A 21,291-nucleotide genomic window follows, 5' to 3' on the forward strand; every position below is an offset into this window, starting at 1 on the left:
TATAGGAAGAGACCCAATATTCATCCACCACTGAAGCGTAACATCCACCTGGCTGACATGTGGCAGCCATTATGTGACACCTGCCCCACTATACATTAGATCAAGAGAAAAAGTAAGAAACTGAAGAACGAATCCAATTAAGGGGGATCTTTACATAGGCCAGAGTGTGCAAGCTCACAGTGGAACCAGGATGTCAGGGTGTTAACTCATCTGCTGTTAAGCACAGTGCCAATAACCGAGTAATAAGGAAGTTGGATTAAGGTCTCACTCAAAGGATGGCACATAGTACAGCACAGTTTCTCTCATCACCATACTGGGGGATTGGTTTGGAAGTTCGGGTCCCAGCCTCAGCCTTGCTTAGTTTCTGATGGTACCAAGTTAGAAGTTGGCAATGCTGCCATGACCTTTAATGAGTACACACTGCACAGGCTGTCGTGCATTTTTGGAGTCTTCCCTCCTTTCACCCTTTGAGAGTAATTTCAGGGTTTCTGCTACTTCTGGGAAGCACTCAGGGGTAATGGCGTTTCACAGCACTCAGCTTCAGCCAATAATGTTTCCTGACAGCTCTATAAAGGCCTCCTCAGACATAGGTTATGGTGTCTATTTGCTTCTGGGAATGGGATTTACACACACACACAATAGAAAAAAAATAATTGAAAGCATTGGAAGATAGTAAAAAATTCAAAGAATTTTATTGGCAATTATTTTTTTTCCCCGTCACTTGAGTTATATGTACGTCTCTGCTTCCTTTTTGATGGTAGAAGATAAATGAGACATTTCTTCTGGGATGCTTGAGCCTGTCATGTTATACTAAATCGAAATTTTCTTCCCTGAGAGGACACTATTAATACAAGCCCATACAAACAAATTATATTTTAATTCCGAATTTAAACAGGTGAACCACTCCACCCCACTCTATACTCTGCTGAAGCAATTGATATACTAAATCAATAAAGTGCAATAATCTGATGAGAACATTATGAAAAACAATAACACAGTTTATCTGGAAAGCACCCTGTCCCGTGGAGTGGTCTTTTGCTATGGGCTCTATTGCTTTATTTTGATTATTATTTGATCAAGTACCTGGCTGTGTGAGCATCGAAGTGCATCAGCAGCTTTACAACATTCCTACTTGGCTCCTTCCCATAGGCGAAAGCCATTAAAAACTAATTCAGTTGTTGATTCAAACCTTTTCATTCTGTGCTGCTTTCATGCACTTTTTTGGTACCTAATCTACTCCACAGTCACAGCTGGAGCACAGTTGTTAATTACTGAAGGAGCCATTTTCTTCCTCTTTGTTAAATTGAAAAGATGGCTGGAGAGGTGAAAATCGCTGAAATCGGGCAGGTAAAGAGTAATGCTTTTTTGTGGGTTGACCTTGCGTTATGGTAATCTCCCTGGTTATTTGATCCATACAATGCAATCCTAAAAAGGCAGAACCCCACTGTTAAGTTTCAGCCCTTTATTGGTCTGTAGTTCAGGCAGACCTACAGCAGCAATTAAAGGATCTGAGCAATAAAACCATGTTCACTCATTATTTGCTTCTTCCTTCCATGACCTGTCTGTTTGAAGGGCACAGGATTCCTTGATTATGCATATTAGATCTAATTAAGTCATTTTTATTGTCCTCTTTTATGTATACTAACTTGTTCACAATTTTGGTAACCAGTTTTTATTATTAAGGCTCATTTCCATATGCTAATGAGCAAATAATTACCTTCACATTCATGTGCAAATAAAGTCAAAGTGTTATCAGCAACTAAATTATTTCTCATTAAAAAAATTCAACTGACTGCCCTGTAAATTTAACTTTCAATATCAATTTTAAATTGTCTGCTTTAATAAGCCTCATTTTCATTTGTAAAATCTAATAACTTTAATGTAATGATTAATACAAATTATTCCAGGCATATCCTCAGCACGTTTAATAATACTTCATAATACTACAGCACATCTAGTACATTGGTTTTAAATTATTTGGTAAAGTGCATTTGTAATTAATACTATCAGTCAATACATATAAAAATGTAAAACACCATGTAACTGGGACAATTAGTTCAGAATTTGTAACAAGGTGATTACAGTGAACTCATTTTTTATTTTAAGAAGCAAAGAAAATCTGTATTACTTAATACTGCTTGGCAATAATTAGAAAAAAATTAAGATCCAGTGCAATGTAATTTAAGACCTCAAACATGACTAACAGTTATTAAGTTATTAGACGTGTGTTTTAGAAAATAACATTTAATTCCTTTCATGTGGTTAGCAGCACACTTGGGAGCAATGAATATTCACTGCTGGGAATTCGCTGCTGCAGAAAATCCAATCAGATTTCCACTAAAAGTCACACAAATTGCAGGAATCACTGGTGTTGGCCATCAGTGGTTTAATGTTGCAGTGGGTATACCTCCAAGTTTGTGTGTTCATCTGAGACTCTATATTTATAATGTCTTCTAATGAGCAGATATCATGCTGCATATTTGGACTGCAAAGAAGTGTTATATTAGTGAAAAGTCTTTAAGCAGCAATACCAGGTAGATATTTACATTATATCAATGTCAATCTACAATCACAAACTAGGACCTTTTTAAACTCCTGATCCAACTGCATCTACTAACAAAAGAAGCTAAATGCAGCCTAATAAAAGCTGCCCCCAGGAAAACCTCTCATCCCTTAAAAATCCCTGAAAAGTCATTTTATACATACTGTATAAATTAGTTGATAGATACAGTGTAGGTTGAGGCTCAGTGGTTAAGAAGGTCAGGTTGTGTGAGATTCAGAGGAATTTAATAAAAAGCCAGATTTGACGGCTACCCATAGAACAGCATACACTGCTTTTTATTACCAGGAACAAATAAGTAACTGTGCTCTGCAAATGTTATGCACATTTAGGATAGTGTTGATCACAGCCATTCCTAAACAGAACTTTTTTCTTCATGGAATTGTAGAATTTTGTATTTACAACTTACATTTTAGCTTAAAGGTATCCTTCCAAATATAATGAAAATATGACATTAAGTAAAATAAGTAACAAGTAAAGGTTTATTCCATGCTGAAAAGAGAAGAAAAGAAACACAACGTTTCCGCTGTGGAGCCTTCACTTGTTCCTTTGCTGCATACGCATGCCAAAACAGCTACATACTTGAACTATTAAGTAAAATAGTCATTTAATACCGAACAACAGACTAAAGTATTACTGATATGAACCTGGTTAGCCTCTCTCCCAAAATCCCTTACCTGTGAGTGAGGGGGGCGATCCCACAGGGGTGGAAGGATTTGATGAGAAACTGTTGTTGGTATGATCTGGAGAGTAGATCTGAAGTGAGAAATGAACAAATACAAAGGTCTTAAAATGCTCAGAAAGCATTTCCTTTCAAATTTATAAAAAGCTTACACCAAAAACAAAAAGTAAAGTAAAAAAAAAGTTTTAGTAAAAACAAATTAAAATTCAGAGCTACTGTACTACAGCATATTAATGTTCAGCTCTGTGCTCTTTTTTTGTGAGGAATTTAACATTAGCTCAAAGCTGATTTATATAATAGGAGTTTGATTGAAATGCTTAAGAAAAGGATCTCCTGAGTAATAAACACACACATTTTAAAACATTATTTTAGTTCATCCCATTTTATGAAATTTCATCTTAATTTACAGATATTAAAAAACTATGGTGAATATAATACAAAGAATAAAATTAAAGGTCTAAAAAGTTCTGATGATGTCCTGATCCCTATTAAGTTACTGCACCATAAGGAAAGCTTACAGGACCTTAATTACACTATTAGGGGAAAAACAACTGTATATTTGCCACAGACAGCCAGTAACTGAATATTCATATAAAAGAAAATCAAACAGACAAAAATGGCACATCACAAATTGTGTATGAAACCGGTAACTGGAGAAAAAATGCACCCACTCACGCAACACACAAAAGTGTCCAAATGTTTGCTAAAGTATAACCTTCATTTTACTGTAATATGTTACTGTAATATGTAACTGATGCTCTCAGAGGTCTCCACATTTGACTGAAGTGATACAATCTGAATCAGGCTAACTATCACATGTTGCAGAATGGAATGGCAGACTTGCTTAGTGGGGTTTGACACGGTGGGCGCTCTTTAATGTCGCACTACTTACAGATGCCAGAGCCTTTCCCAGCGCATCGCCAGTTTGTGAGCTGCCCGCGGCTCCGCTTGCTGCCCTGTTAGCTGAACCAAAGACATAAAGGAAGCGTTTGTTTAACAAAGACACTTTTCATTTCTTCAGCTTCTAAATGCGAAATAACCCTGTGGTCATCTAGCCACCCCCCACCCTTGAATGTCCAATTTGTTTCTATCCGTCACATTGTACGCGCTGATGGTAATTAGTCACAGGCTCCCACAAGTGTGAACTTCGGCAATCAGCGTTTCACTGCTCCAGCTTTCTTTCTTCTTTCTAACCCCACAGATGGCGGCCAAAGACACAAACCATTGACAAAGAATCTTGGTGAGATTACAGAGCTCCCAGACATTACACAGGAGAGAGAATTTCTCAGCCTAAAGAGGTACGGGGATTGCAATTCATGCTTTCGTACTTTTATCCTTTTAGTTTGACTTCTTTACTTCGTGGCAAGTAAAAAAAAGGCAACTTCCTGCTATATATAATCAATACAATAACTGGGTAAAATAGGTAACATATCATAAAACAAAGAAGCTGCAAAAAATCACACATGTACAATGTATCAGAACATAAATATAACACTGTCCAGGGACTGATAAGCGCTGCTACTTAGTAGTGGAGTAATTAGTATGTAAGTTGAGAGCAAGGGATATCTCCACAATGTAAATTTAAGTTTAATGCAGCTTATAATAAGATAAACAAAGTATATAGTTTGTATAGAATAAACAATACAGGTGGTGCAACAAACAAAGGGAGTTGTAGATTTTTAGTGTAGAATATCCTTCCTCACTAGACCTGTAAAATGCTTGCTTTATCAAAGTAAGTCACCGATGGACAAAAAGGTCTAAAACCTCAAGACCTTAAGCTTTCATTGTCTTGTTTTAATCTAGAATTGTCAATTATTTCCATGTTTATAAAAGATTTGCCTCTTTTCAGCTTGTCTTGCTCTGTCAAGCCATTCCCTTGCACACAAAGTCTTTTCTTGAGCAGTAAACCCTGAATGAAACGCAGGTTCAGTTCTTACTGCTGCAAGGTGCCTGGAAAGTCACAGTAGTCTCTGTTATATGGCAATCCCAAGAAAACACACTGCTGGGGACTCCTAACCCTAGCGAAGATGCAGCACACTCTCCACTGTCATTTGGAAAGTCCCAGTCACAGTGGGCTAACAACACAGCTCAGACTCAGAGTAGTGCTGACCCATGACTGACTTTACTGGACGAGCACCTACAACCTAGAGAAATGCACAACTTAACTATTAACTCTGCTAGGGTGACAGAAAGGCTTTAGCCAGAGTTGTAACTCTGTAATTAACTGTAATTTGTGAATGCTCCCAGTGCAATTGTGGTCTACTTAACCAGACTGTGATATCCGATATCTTAATAAGGTACTGGGAAGCAGACGCATAATACATTCTCCCATTCCTTGATGAAAAAGTCCTGGGCTGCTTGTTTAAACACTCAAGAGAGTACACACTATTTCATGCAGATCTGCATGTCAGCTTTGCTGTACACTGCAGAAAAACATCACATTTCAAGAAAGGTCAGGTACAGTATCGAAGGTTTAGAAGAATTATTAGTAATTCTGCATTTCAATAACGAAACACTAGAATCCGCCTTTGGAATGGGCAAATGCCAGATTTTTGCTGCTTCTGGCTTTCCCTTAATTAGAAACATCTTGTAGTTGTACAGATAGAACAAATAGCTTTTGAGATCCTAACTTTAGATTGGAGTGCATACTGTCAAACTTCTGAATGCAGAAATAAATACGATCCCACAAATCATGACATTCACATATGGCAACCGTTTCACCAGCTTCACACGGTGTGTGCAACGTAGGTCTTTCAAGCTTTTGTTTTGACTTTGGGCGAATTATGACAAACTGAGAGAAGGGTATCTTTACCTTTTAAACTACTGCAAGTTAATGATTTCCAAATAAAAACTAGAAGACCAGTTTCAGATGAATTCTAATTGAGTCCCACCTGTGGGTTGTTTCATAATGCATTCAGCAGTTATGATAAATTAAAATTCAAATGAAAAACATTCCTATTAGTGTTTTACTGTATTTACTTTGGACATGTAAGAGAACTTTAAGCAAACTGCCAACTGCGGTAGATGGACAAAAGAGCCCATATATGTCAACAAGACTAAGAAATCCTGTACAATACGACTTCCAAGTACTACTTTTCCAACTACATTATTTCAGCCAAAATGCCACACAAAACTTGTGCTTACCTCTACTGATTCCAAGTTCACACATTCCAGTTACAGGATAAGTCTAAGTCATTTGTCCAAACTCGTCAACAAACATATTTAATAGTTTATATAGGCTGCTTTGGAAAAAAAAAAAACTTCTATGAAAATTGCATATGCCAGAGGTAAGCCACAAGGCTATCGCACGTCATAGCCGCACATCATTAGAGGGAAAAGAGCACCAGAATTATTGTATGCTCCCAACGTGTATCACTGTAAAATTTCAAGCATATGTTAAACCCAATCATTTTCAATAAATGAAAGATTAACTGTACAGGAGATTAGCCTTCAAAGGGCAATTGGTCATACTTCACTTTTGATCAAAAATGAATAATAATGTGAGTTGGCATTACTCTATTTTTGTTATTTTAGAATAAAAATATTTCAGATTTGCGGTGAAGAGTTTCCAAAACGTATCTATCTCATCATTTGTGTTGGACACACTGGCTTGTAATGGCCTTTATTATGAAACTTTTATTTGGATACTGTAATCTTAAGACATCTAAGTGGGGTTTCCATGGCGAACAATTTTATTATATCCTATCAAAACTTGACTGTGTGTCAGGGTCTTGCTAAATGTCAGAAAAGATTAAAATGTACAGTACATACAAACACATGAGCACTTTCTGACCCTTTTGGAAGTGAAGAGGAGACGTGGCATGTGTTAATGCTTCGCTGTTCATTCTTGCAGTGTTTTGTAATAGAAAAATAAATGATCAAATGTGAAACCCAAAACATATGCATCAAACTTCATGTTTCCTATTTATTTTTTTATTTTTTATATCCTGGTATTTCTTGTTTATGTTAGCGAGTGCATGCAAAAAGAACAAAAAGGGAAACAAGAAATTTGCTTTAAAAACAATGCATGAAATCTGCTTCAGATTAGTTTATTATATTAATGTGGCGTTCAAAGAAATATACATAAACAAATCTATTGTGGCAAAAAGATTGACATTACATCTGCCACAGCTCAGTCAAAATGGCATTGTAATTTCTGCTTATCATACTGAAGTTGGGATTCATCTTTAATTGGAAGCTATTTCAATTTTCTCTTAATTACATTACACATCTGATAACTTTTTTTCCCAGTTTTGTTTCTCTTTATTCAAACTAAGGGACTGAACAGCGTAATTAATTTGAATTGAGTTACAATACATACAAAACATAATAACAATACAACAAAACAGAGAGGAAACACAATACTGTTAAAAAAAAGCCTTTGCTTTTGTCTCTGATGCATGTATGTGCCTGTCTGTCTCAAAGGAAGATGTAACTCTCTGATGCGGACCAATGACTGAAAACTTGCCAATGTGAAATAGGTTTTAAAAGCTTAGATATTGGAATTAGTGATTAATTCAAAGAGTGAACAGTCTGCATATTGACACTACAGAGCAACCGAGGGTGCTTTCAATAAGGCCAACTCACCCATAATGGTGTCTGTTCCATTTGTGGGCGGCGTACAGGAGGTGGCGCTGTAATGATTTCCTCCGCTGCGATGAAAACTAGACATCGGAGGAAGACTGGAATTGATGTCTGCTGAGGAGTGTGATGGGTAACTCTGTGGAGAAAAAAAAAAGCAGCTTAAAGCACAAGCTACCTACAACAAAATGTGTGCTGGAGATTCACACTGCGCCTAAGTCTTCATTGATTTTGCTCATTTCAGGCCAGGCCATGTAAGATGAAAGTGCCATCTATTGGTGTGCAGTTTTCACACCTTTCCGCTGGGCCAACATGGTGAAAGCTGCATAAAGCCTGACGGAAAAGTCATCACTGACTAGAGGAGCAGTGCTCCCTAACATCACTGCCATCCTCCATGCACCAGGAAAGCTGCGGACAATGCTATTTTGCCAAAAGACACCTGGCCAAGCCCATATCTATGATGCTGCCCTGGAAAGTGTATTGCACTGCTTGAGGACTTGGGAACCTTGGTTACAGTTTTTTTAAAAACATGACATGTGACAGGACCTGAATGAGACACTAGAAACTATTCTTTTACGTTTTTGAAGTGCACATGCTAGTGCGTGTTAATAATGAGATAAATGGCAACACTTAACTATCTACATTATCAAATGATACCTGTTATTTTATGTAGGTTTCTTTTTTGTTTCAGTTCTGTATTTTGTGTGTGGTGTGGTATAGCATTCTATGAACTGTTCATAAAGTGTATTTTATTATTTATATGTTATTACTACTTTGCTATTGGCACACATAATTTGCCTCAAGAAAAGAATACCGAAATTAGTGGTGAAATGCATTTACAGGATGTTTAATTTCATAAGTACTACACACTAGAGAACAGTAATTATTAAAGAAAGCCTTTATGTTTGCAAAGCCTTAAAACCTTTCTTGTTAAACTTACAACTTGTTGTTAAAAAAAACACACACTACCATATTTTACATAAACAAATTAAACCTGATAACACTACTGGGTCTTCAAATCACCTGAATAAAAAAGTTTTAAATGCTCAGATAACATATTTAGAACTATGCACTGCAGATGAAAGGTATATAACTTACAAGTCTGTCGTGTGGATGCAGACCACAGTAGCCGCTGGTCTGAGGGCCATGTGATGAGTTTCCCAGCATTCCACTGTAGCCAGGCTGGTTCATTCCACTGGAGGAACTCCATGGATCAGTACTGTGGTGACCATCTGATCATAGACCGGAAGAACAACATTCAAATACTACACACACCACTTCACCTCTGAGATACATTCTGACTGTGTCACCTTTGGAAACTTTTTTTTCCCCATTATCCTTAGTAGTGGCCATCTGTAAAGTTGAGTGCTGGGTCAATATCACAGCAAATGGTTCAATCAAAGAATTCGCAACAAATATCTTAACTACGCAGAGTTCTCAGGACAACTGCTGCATGATTATTTAAAAGACCCCTTATTCTCCTGTTTAAGAGTAAGCTGATCACTAACTCTTGAAAACGAAAAATACATGGATGGAAGTCTTTATTAATATCTTGTTATTTGATCCAAAAACAATCAGAGATTGCCTATAGTCCCACATTGTTCCAAATTCACGGCCAGTTCATGCCAAGAAGATAGAGGCTTCAGCAGAAAGAGTCTCCCTTGTCTCATCACGTTACGATGCAGCTCAGTGTGTGCTCAGAAGCAGCTTGCTCAATTAACACCAGCCTGTTTGGTCTCCAAGACTCTTCATGGTGTGGATATAATCCTGACTTCATTTCGTTATGTGCCTTTTTAAACTGTTAAAATGATAATGTACATGCAAAGGGGGATGTCAATTAACAATGTAACTTCATCAGAGAATATTTTTTCCTCTTTCCAAAAGCTGTCTATAAGATTAATTTATACTGTCCATTTTCCCACAGAGGTGTGCACAATGAGATCATCCTGGAAGAAGTAACAACACTGCATGGTCAGAGCAACAGTAACATACTGCACAAAACTCATCCCTGTTTGGATTTGGCAAAGAAACCTGCATGTTAGTTATTGAGTTAATAATTAAGTTCTTAACAAATGCTTTGAACAGGTGCATGCAGAAACCCATGTCTTTCACTTAGGTTACGAGTTGCACATACAGTAATTAAATTTATTTAATCTTTACATGGATTTTATTGATTTTCATTTTCTGGAACCCTTCTTAAAAGGTTCCAGTGAACGAATTATAATTGCAAGGACATTTATTTTTTAAAATTTTGATCATTTTTGTAAATACTGTGGTCTGGACGAAACCAATACTGTTTTGGATGAAAACAGTAGTTTAAGCCCTAAAATGCCACATTCATCTGATTCAAAATATATCATGTTCAAAGTAGCTGCTGACAGATTTTACATAATAACAAAATATCACACAACACATTTATCATGCTATTAATTGTAGAGAACAAATACAACTTCTGTTGGGCACTTTACTGTACTTGATCATGCTTAATGTTTTTGTTGCAGTTCCTATGTTTCCTTGTCTATGTAACTGTATATATACTGACAGAACTACAGAACTATATATATTTATATTTCTTTGAAACTGTAAAATGACAGTCTGAAGTACATTAAAAGGAATGAAATCTCATCCTTGGTTAGCATTTAGAATTTAAAGATATAAAGAAAAGTAAAAATATGTAAACTGTCTTCTAGATAATGTTGATACAGTTAAAAGACAGTAAAATAAAATAAAATAAAAGATATTGTGAGTGTGTGAGATGTTTGCAGATTCCTGATTCTGCTAAGACTGTGCAATCCCCTTTCCATGACTGAAATATTTCACATGTACTTAGCCTTCCCTCAAGGAGACACAATGGTGAGTGGTAAATGGGATTCTGTTCTAAAGACAAAGTCAGGCCAAGAATTATTAAAACACAGGGATGGTAAAACTCTCTAGGAAGCCATTTTCATGGCGGGAAAAGAAAAAAAAAACATCCGTTAAAAAAAAAACAACAACTTTTCTTTTTGACCACCAAATTACAGAGAGAACTGAGAAAATAAACACAATAACCTTGATCCTACTGATTTGTCTCTGGTTGAGTCTTTGACACTGTAAATTAGCCACCTGCTGTGAGATTGATTTGATTTTTCACTGTCCCACAGAAAGACACAGACTGGTATTTCTGTGCCTCTCTTCAGCACAGGCCTCGGAAGGCAGGGCTCAGCGTGAACATTGTGCTTCAGGAGACTCCTGACACCACAGCTGCTGTACCTGGCATGAAGAAAGTGCCGGGGAAGCTGCTGCTGGGTGGCTTGGAGGAGGGATACCCTGGTGAGTCCCGGTTATAGTCGGCAGTGCTTGCAGATGGGGCGTACACCTGAGAAACACACAAGAAATGACAACGGTGAGCAAAGCATCATGAGCTCATACAAGCAAAAGAAGCCACTGCACACTGTGTGTTGATGAAAACCTGTCATGAAGCAGTTACTGTACACGTTTCCACAATAAATACTAGAGCTGAGTTTTACACACAGCGTTTTTGTGTGCTAATTGAGTTTTTGCGGGAAACATGTTTTCTCCTGTTTTAACGAAACACACAAAACCCCTTGGTCACCGCATTCATACATTACAATCCTCGGGGTTTTTTTAGGGAGATATTTAATTTTTGGGAGTTTATCAAGGTCGGCAGCAACAAGAGTCTGCAAAGTAAAATATACTTTAATGAATTAAGACAGCAGTTTCTGAACCTCATCTTTACATAAGCTGGTTAACATCTCCCATGACACACATATCATTTACATCCTGCTGAACAACAGACATGTTACATCCCAATTGTGAAAGAAAAAGCAAAAAAATACTTTGATAGCTACAGCAGGCAGAAAGCAGGACTCAAATAAAGTTTCAGAGCCAATTTGGACAACAGACTTTGAGTGTCTTTAATGTGTAAGATAATTGTGTTGGGAATTAATCCACTGGAACACAGGAAACAGGACTGCATTCTGAAAACATGTGCTGTCGGGTCAGCTGTTTGACATGCCACACCACAAACAAGAGCTTTGTGAAATGGACAGCTAATAGTTCCACTGGTGGGAGCCACTGAATCCTTGTCAGGTGAACATGCTGTTCTAATACTGCTCTTGTGCAAAATCAATTCCAATTATGGCTTCCATGCATTTACAGACAAATGTGTTTTTTTAAAGCATAATGGGAAAAGGTGCACATTAGTGACTGTCACATATATAAATATAAATGGGACAGCATTTTTTTCACGGAAGTGACTATAGAATTCCAAAAATAACTTCTTACAAAATTACTTCACATGACAGGTGTTCTGAAGGCTTCTAAAGACTATAAAATCATGCATGTCACGGATCCAATATTTTATCTGAGGGCTCTTGAAGAGACATGAATCTTAAGATGACATTTAAATAGGGAAACAGGACGGATTTCTCATATCCTTGCACAGGGAGTTTCGCAGAGCAGAGTGCAAATGTTCAACAACATCTTCCAGCTAGGAAGGCAACAAAAAATGGCTGTATGACATGACTATATCTGAATGTTTCAAGGAGGGATTGTGAGACTTTTAAAAACAGAAGAACAATAAATTAAATGTATTTAATATCAAGGTACCTCTCACACATTTCACTCACATCACTAGTTTTTGAAATCATATGTAAATATATCACGCTCTGTCCTTCTTTAAAATGTAAGGATTTTAAGTCTCACGTGTATTTACACAGACATCCTGCTTATAGCAGTCACTTCACTCTTATGAGACACTTTTAAGTTTTATGACTGTTGTAAAAAGGGACATATCCAGAAAAGGAAAGGTCCTTTTCTTTTGTGCACTGTTTCCTGGCCTTGACAGAATATAAAGGGAAAATATGTAAAAACAGCACACGAAAGCAATTCTTACATCTCAGCAGTTATAATAAGAAATCAGTCAACAGCTATGAGGTCCATGTAACCCTGATTAGTTTTCTCCGCTGAACTTGGTGACAGACCTAATGCACTTGCCAAAACCACAGATAATGTAAATAAATGGATAAGCCTTACAAAAATGAAGCCAAATCACAGAACTCTTTAACCCTGAATAGTCAGAGATACATTACAGTGTTACTTAACAAGACTCTGCCTTCAGAATGTAAAGCCTATGTCTGTAGCATTACCTCACATACTGTAGTGTTATGTCCCACAGCTTTCTAACATGACATTCATCAGAAGCTTTAGCAAATGAACAAATTCATCCTTTTTTACTTTTTAAGAAAGGCTTTTTCCCTATTCAAAATCGACAGGATCTCCATAAAAACAAGGTATGGCAACAGATTAACCACAACACAACCACAGTCGAAAAAACTAAGGAGATTATGGAAACCTTCCCAGGCCCAGTCTGGACAGTCGTTCTGTGATTCTGCTGAACGAAGAGTGACACTTGTGTGACCGTGCTGTGTCTGCACTGTGGAAGACCATGGGAGACCATATTTTCCCATGAAGCACCTTGCACAAGCAGCAGAACACAAACAAGGCAAATTCCAATGCCTGTAAATACCATTATCCACAAGCTGCAGGGGATACATTAGTAATCTTTTCCTCTTTTTCCACTGGAGAGAACATAATGCTGGAAAAAGACTTATTTAAATGTCACAAACTAGTATAACACCAAAACCACATTCTACTGGTTAGTGCTTTATAAATACACACACACTTGTGTTAGTATAAAAAACTAATAAACAGCTCTGCCTATAGTTAGTTTGTGTATATTTTTTAGATTTTCCTTTTAAACTTGATTTTTCTTACAGAATTCCATAGAAGATCATTAGGTAGTGATCACTGAGTACTACTGGAGGAATGCATGCATACTCTTTTCTTCATAGCCACAGTAGAGAAAATATGTGTTCTGTGCTTTGTGTAGAATGATACAAACCCAGGTTCCCTTGAAAGCAGAAAAGCCATGTCACTAAAAGCTTATTTTCACTGTTTGCCTCTGTAAAGAGGACAAATACACACGTGCTAATTCAAAGACATGGTCGCCACTCTCTGTTTAAAAGGCTAAATCGCAGCACAACTGCTTTTGTCTTCTTTTAAACAAAAATCTTAAAACAGAATCCTGGGAAAGGCGCTTGGATCAGAAGCATCCAGGTACGCTCAGCTGCACCTTGTGCTGCAAATAAAAAATCTGAAAAAAAAACCTAGAATGGGGAAGCGGGAGAAGATATTCCTGCCCTGGTTGTTAGACGAGCTATCTGTTATTACTTCCACACAAGTAAGATCCTGAGAACATCTGGCATGGCCCCCCTCAACCCCTCTCACGCTTCTCTTCACCTTCCTGTGTCAAAACAAACCTTCTCCTCATGGGTGGTTAACTGTATCAGGACCTGTGATAGCATGGCAGACAGACCTAAGGCAAAGCCTGTCAAAGTGTGCTCAGCTAGCTTGGTGGCAACAGGATCCTGGAGCTGCTACTCTATTGTCTTCCACAGAAAGTGACTGAAGGTAGGCCCATAGTTTTTCACCCTCGATAGACGCGTTATCCCAAAGACCTGTGCATCCTTACACTCTCTTTTCAAAAATCTGTTCTTTATTCCCAGCGTTACAATACCAGCCTATTTTGTTTTTTTTTTAAACAGCAAACTCTTAAATGAAAGCAAAAATGTGGACAGTGTAGGAAACCAGCTGTGTGTGTACTGTAAATATCTCTGGGCTGTAGGGCTGTATCCGAGTCTCTCCGATTTCTTCATGAAGTCCTAACCAGAATCCTCCTTGCTTATGAACAGAACCTGATTTCTGGGCAGAACAGTCTGTGATGCTTTTAGTGACATTGCTAAAGTGGAAATCATTTAACACTCAAAATTCCCTGCATCAGGATACGGAAAAGAAAATAACAAAGGAAGAGCTGGAATGGAACTTAGGGAATGGATATTTGTCCCTGTAAAACCACAGATGACATGTGAAAAACGTATTACGCATGCACTAAAACAAATACAGTGCAGAACGTCACGTGTCATTGACTGGTTCGTCTTTCTAACGCCAATTTCCTAAGCTTCCGAATACCGAAAATCTCTAAATACTGTTGGGAACTGCCATGTATCATGGATACTTCATTTTTTAAAACCTGCTGATATAAAAATACACTTAACAGGACCAAAACTCTTGGGTGTACAAATTTCCAGAAAAAAAAACAGCACATACATTTCCCTAAAATAATAATGTTAATACTTTTATGGATTTATGCAATTAATTGTTTTGAATGGAGGGTCCAATATGGTTCTCAATATACTACTCAAATGTAAATAAAGAAACGTTAAACATTGTTGGGGATAGCACTTCGTTATTGATGCCTTGCTGTTCTATAGTTACTGGACCGTAAGGTTTATACTCAATACCCTGCAATGGAAGCAGCTCTGAAAACGTGACAGTGTGCCTCTACCAGCATGCTGCACCTGTGCAGATACACAGCAGTAGAATGACAGATGCTAATGCAGAGCAGATTGCTGTTCTAACCAGGGCTAATTTTACTCTAGCTGAAAAGGCTCAGCCAAAACCACCAAGACCGTCTGAAATAGAGCTGTGGGATTGTGTGAATGAAAGCACTGAGGAAAAGTCATTATAAAGATGACATCACACAAGGTTAGGCAAAGTCTATCTTTGTCAGTCGAAAAGATTTCTGGTGTGTGTGGTTTTCTTTTATATCTATTTTCTTCAAAAAGGAGAAGATGGGACATTTTAGTCCATCTTGCGGTTATCTGACTGTATTGACACAAAAACTGTCTTTTTCTTACGTTTCAGATCACTGGTAAGCTACACGTCAAAGTTCCAGCATACCACTGGGAAGAAATGACAAGGCTGTGCATTCTGGTAACGATGCATGGAAGCTTGGACACCTTTTTGTTGGAAATGTGAATATCAGCGGACCACATCTCAAAGAAACTGTCTTCTAACAACTGGCAGAGTACTTTGACCAAATTTTGCTCAGGCTTCCCTGCCTTCAATTTAAAAAAAAATTAAAAAGAAAAAAAAAATCTCTCTTCCCTTTACTCCCCCCCAAGCCTCTCTCTTCTTTTCTATGTTGTTCATCCAGGAAACTCATTATAAAATCCATACAACTTTGTATTGTTTCAAGTTTAGCTGCAGCAGATTCTCATAAGGTTAATTGAGAACCTTAATGCTGAGCACATGTTTTCCTTGTTTTTTAAGTGGTCGTGGGGGTTGGACAACTGGAGAAACGCGATGCAGCTCCCACACCATATTATCCGATTCCTCCTGAGGAGGGGAGAGAGAAAGCAAGAACGTTGGGAGAGAGAGGGAGAAATCCGGAAGGAAATCCCACCCACCTCACCCCGGACTTTATTCTATCAACCTGCAATTGCAATAATCCGATCCAGATGCCAAGTCCTTCCAGAGCTTTCTCACAGGACAGACATGCAAGCGGCCTGGGGCCTGGCGTTGCCATCAAATAGTAATTGATTCCACATGAGTCAAAGGAGAGTGAGAGAGAGAGAGGAAAAAGCACAAGCAACCCCCCTCCCCACACATACACACACATAAGCAGCCTTTCCCCAAGAGAGGTATGAGATTGCAAGCCCTGCTGTGCTGCTAAGTGTATGGTGCACCATGAAAAACAAGTGTACATAACTACAGTAACCACCTGTGTCTGTGACAGCCTGCAGCCCCCTGTCTATTGCTGAGGCACCACAGAGAGACAGAAAAGGGCAAAGGTGAGGTTCATAAGAGGCAGGTCTACACTGCATTCAGTCTGCGTACAGGTGTCTTGATAGCACAAAAGGAGACGTTTGTCCAGAGCTGACCTGCAAAGTCTCCCTAGAATAGTGTACAAGAAAGACTGATGAATCCTCTGCACGTGAATTGCGAACCTTCTTTGTTTTTTTTTTTACGCTGCATTCATGTGGCTGTTAAAAATGCAATTAAGCAGAAACTATAAAAGGGCTAAAGGTCTTGCGTGGTCAAGAAGGCAGGCTTAAATGGAAATACATGCGCAGCTACACAGCAGTATTTGGAGGAAAACGGATAAGAGGAAAAACCCAAGAGTAAGAAAGGTAGGTGGGTAGGCGATTCAGTACCGCATGTTCTGCTAAACTACCAAACAAACAAGATTGGTCAAATGGACATCTCACTTTTGCATCCTTTTGTTTATGTTGTTATCAACTGCTCGACATACATTTTCCTAGAACCTTTAACACTCTTTTCCGTCACCAAATTAAATCAAAACGGACTCACCTTAGTTTTCAGTGTATTCTTATAGTTCAATATGCCCAACAGGAATGTTTAAAAATACACTAAGAACGATAAATTGTTTTTAGTGAGGCACATCTGTGCCAACTGCTCTAATTAATTAATGTTTTTATTTGTGGAATGCTTGAATGGGAATATTTATTGTTTCCTACAGTATTTTTTAAAATATGCTCAAATAGAAAGAAAAATATATAAGCAAGGCAAGGCACTCCTGAGAGGGAATGACTTTAGCTAAAAAAAACAAATGAAAAATTCAGACAATGCCTATATTTATGTTCTTGATTATGGGGGAAAAAAGCTTCTACGTGAATCTGAGCTAAAACCATAAAAGGATAAGAAAAGAGTCCCTGACATCCGTTTTTTCCTGAATAATAAAAGTGTGAAATTTAGAAAACTGATCTGTACCATTAGTGAGACCTCAGAGAACTTTCTCAAACAGTTGAGTAATTATCAAAACTAATTTAAATAAATACAGGCTGTGAGAACAACCCTCTAATCTCACAGAAGACCACCCTATTTTTCACTCGTAAATGTGTTCACCTTTTCCATTGAAGCCACCAGTTCAATCCACCTGTCTGTTATGTTAATATGTAAAGTAGTTATCTGTTTTGCCTGTTTCCCAAATAAACTACCACTGAGTCAATCTGCTCACTGTTAACACTTACAGAACAGCTTCCTCCTTGAAGCTCTGAAAAAGAACTGCAGGGCTTTTGACAAGTAATCTGGTTCACCCCTAAATGTGTTTCTACCACAGCACTTAATGATGGCTCCACAACCTCCAGTTCAATGAATCTCATTTTCATCTTCATTATTGACCTGCAGCTGGAACCTGATATTGATAATGATGAATTCCTATTCATTGCACGAGTACATTCAAATTCTATACTTGGTAAGCTTTCTTTGTAAAATGATAAAGTATTTTCCAGTACGTTGTGTAATCCTCAGAAAGCAACAGCTGTGGTTGTTGCATTTGTAGGCGTACCAACGCCAGTGTTAGTGTCACATGCCCCTGCATTCAGGTTAGATATTTCATAAGAAAAGGACAGTGATAGTTTTAAAAGGGAAAACGAATGAGAGAATAAACCTGATATAACTGATTTAATCAAGTTCACCCATGATATGAAACTCACAGATATTATGTATGTGTAATTTAGTTATTCATTAATTTAATGACCACCATTACATATGGTTTTGTGATAACATTTTAAGACTAGGGGTTGTGCAGTCCAACTTGGAAAACATCTAATAACAATGAGGGCTCCCAAATAAATTTCAAGGCTGGAGCAAATTCAACAATACGTTAAATGATTCAATACTTCACATTTCCAAAAGGGACTTTTATTCTCAAATTATTTTCATTTTTTTTTTATCCTTCAGCTACGAAGGGAAAAACGTTGAGAGCACTGGAACGAACAGTGACATAAAACGTGCTGTCAGACAATCCACACAATATATACAGAATCGCTGCAAAATTGAGTTGAAACCAAAGTTAATCATATAAATGAATCATTGCAAAGACAAGTATCTTCTCTAAGCTTCAGAAATAAAGACATTTTCCCCTGTAAAATAACATCAATAACCACCATTTCCAAAATACTATTTAAATTTACTTAATATACCTCCTGGAAACCTTGAAATATGACTTTAAATGCATTCTATGCCTGTTCACGTGTCAAATCAATTAGGAGCTGGAGATAGAATTGGGGATTCTACAATGTACTGTTTACATGTCTTTATAGCCAAACCAGCAAGAGGCCTAGAGGGTGGAATGCAATTCATATTGCACATGTAAAAACTTTCAAAGCTGTAGTTTTAGTCTGACAAAGGGGCATGAAGTGGGACATGGGACAGCAGCACCAGAGGAATGGACTATGTCTCCGAAAGGCGTGGCTAATTTATCTACCTTCCAACGTATTCTTTCCCCATGTACAGAAACTCTCTTTTTCTTACAAAAAGGCTTATTCTTTATGTCTCTGAGACAGGCAGGTCGACTTTTACCAGTGAGACAATGCAATCGTCATGTTAGATTGTACTGTTCGGACATTTGATCTCAACAGTCCCTGATATTTTGAGGGTCAGCAACCTTACTACTTTAATACTGCAATAAACAGGAAAGGAAATATCCTTTATAATTTCAACAGTATACATTTTATTATATATATACTCAAATATAAAAATGTCTTTGTAATTTTACCCATTTGGAAAGATGACTACTATTGTACTGTACATATGGAGTACGTATATAAACAAAATATTTGGACATTTGCTTCAAAAATTAATCTCTGGGAAAAAATGTCTTTGAGCTATGGACCTTTTGATAAGGCTGCCGTCTCTTTTCTGAAGCTTCTTTGTTTTCACAAGTAAAATGTCAGTAGCGAGGCTTGATGCTCTGTTTAAAGAATTCCCACTGAACAAAAGGAAACAGGGCAACAAAAATTGGTGATGTTCATCTGCAACAAAAACACCGAGGAGCAAAACTGTTTGCTTTTTATGTCAGCACAGTTGTCAGTACCTATTAATAAATCTATCCGCTAAATCTACCCTTATTCACGTGGGACACAGCAAGTTAAAGTAAAATAAATTGTCTTTAATTAAATGGAATTGTTGTCTTCCTCTTGCTATCATCCCCAATTATTACATCCTAATCAGCTCTGTGGGGACTAGTTTTGGGGGGTGGGGGGGGGGTGGACAGAAAAACACGTTTGCTGTTAATAGTTTTAACTTCAGCAAACGTGACAGCGTTCCCTTTCAAAGCTCATGAATAGCATGGGTCTGACTAGTGAGATTCAGAATGGAAAACGCTTTCATTTTTCATGGGGTGCACAACAATAACTCTCTCAAGGCAGACCTCTTCTTGACGGTGAATACACTTCCAAATAAAACAATATATATATATATCACGGTCCATTGTGATAAACACAATATGTTGGAGTTTCAATATAAGATGAAAATGTAACTCTCCTTACAAATATAAGAGTGAGAGGTCATTCTGTGTTTAACAAGCGCATCAGAATTTTTCAACCAAGCATGTTATGAACTATATACTACAATCACACAACATGTGTGTATTTTTAAGTGTTTTTTTTATTTTAAAAAAACGATTTAAGTGTGCTCATACAGGACATCTGATAAACAAAAACCAAACCAAACGGAACATTTGTATTTTGCGCACAACATTTTTTACTGTATCAAAGAATCACGTGAGCATCTTGCTCTCAAGACTAATAAAGGAAAAATGCATCAAAGCTCACATTAAAAAATAGTTTGCAGTCCCCTTGCCCTACTAGCAAATACATAACATATGCTGTCAAGCTATTATCTTTGAGGCACCATAAATAAAAGTTTGTCTTCTGCTTGCCCAACTGTTAGCTCTATTTTGCTTTGAAGGTAAAGTGATCTTAGTAATTCACAGAGTAACCCTTGGACTATCTCTATACAACTCCAGAGGTCTTGACATCACAGTTTGAAAACCTGGACACTTAAATGACACGGCTTGAGCAAGCACACGCAAATCTCAGTTCGTCTTGTGAATGCAAATCTCACTTGTTTCCCTAGATGACGGCAGCACTACTCAGCTCAAAGCAAATAGCCATTCATTCCACACAAACTCTTCAGTGGAATGAAGGGGTTTTGCCCTGCTGTTGTGGGGATTAAAAAGCTATTTGGACATTTAGCATCTTAATAACTTGAAACCTTGATAAGATTGTGAACGGCCCTGGAAAGTGCTAAGTTGATTAGGCCACGCAAAATCCACCTTTGGACCACATGCTGGGAAACTCTAGTGCAATAAATATTCAAAAGTGAAAAAGCTAAACTGACAATGGCCAGACTATATGTAATCAGAATTTTTACACAAGGAAATGGCTTTGCACCAAAACATTAAAGATCAATATAAAATGGAGTGGGACTAAATATTTTTGAATCAGTCCAATCAGTTCTTGATAGTTCATGCTGAATGGTCTTGCCTTTTTAAAAATGTTAAGCCATAAATGTAGATTTGTTTTCTTAATGCATTTGCAATACTATACAATTATAATTGCAAGAACATTTGGGCCTGTGGTGAAGAACAAGCTAATGACAAACAGGAGGACTTAGTAAGATATAAAAAAAAAAACTAACACTATGTCAGTTTACTAATCAACAGCTCAATTAAATCCATCATATACAGTATGTAACAAGTAAGAGGGCAAAAATGTCCATTTCAAACGAAAGAAATATGTTAGTTGCTGACAAATTTAAA

The 21,291-nt window shown here is 37.5% G+C and overlaps 1 protein-coding gene across 12 annotated transcripts in view; it reads right to left on the reverse strand.

Moving 5' to 3' along the window:
* Positions 1-21,291, reverse strand: part of tcf4 (transcription factor 4) — a 208,523-nt gene that overhangs the window by 34,510 nt on the left and 152,722 nt on the right. For all 12 annotated transcript variants that reach the window (XM_006626580.3, XM_015362240.2, XM_015362269.2 and 9 more), the window contains 5 exons: positions 11,073-11,178; positions 8,922-9,055; positions 7,830-7,962; positions 4,135-4,205; positions 3,238-3,316 (listed from right to left, as the gene is read on the reverse strand). In XM_006626580.3, coding sequence (XP_006626643.2) covers positions 3,238-3,316; positions 4,135-4,205; positions 7,830-7,962; positions 8,922-9,055; positions 11,073-11,178 — 523 coding nt within the window. The remainder of the gene's footprint in view (positions 1-3,237; positions 3,317-4,134; positions 4,206-7,829; positions 7,963-8,921; positions 9,056-11,072; positions 11,179-21,291) is intronic.

This window comes from Lepisosteus oculatus, chromosome 3 (assembly GCF_040954835.1).
Source record: "Lepisosteus oculatus isolate fLepOcu1 chromosome 3, fLepOcu1.hap2, whole genome shotgun sequence".
Classification (NCBI taxonomy): domain Eukaryota; kingdom Metazoa; phylum Chordata; class Actinopteri; order Semionotiformes; family Lepisosteidae; genus Lepisosteus; species Lepisosteus oculatus.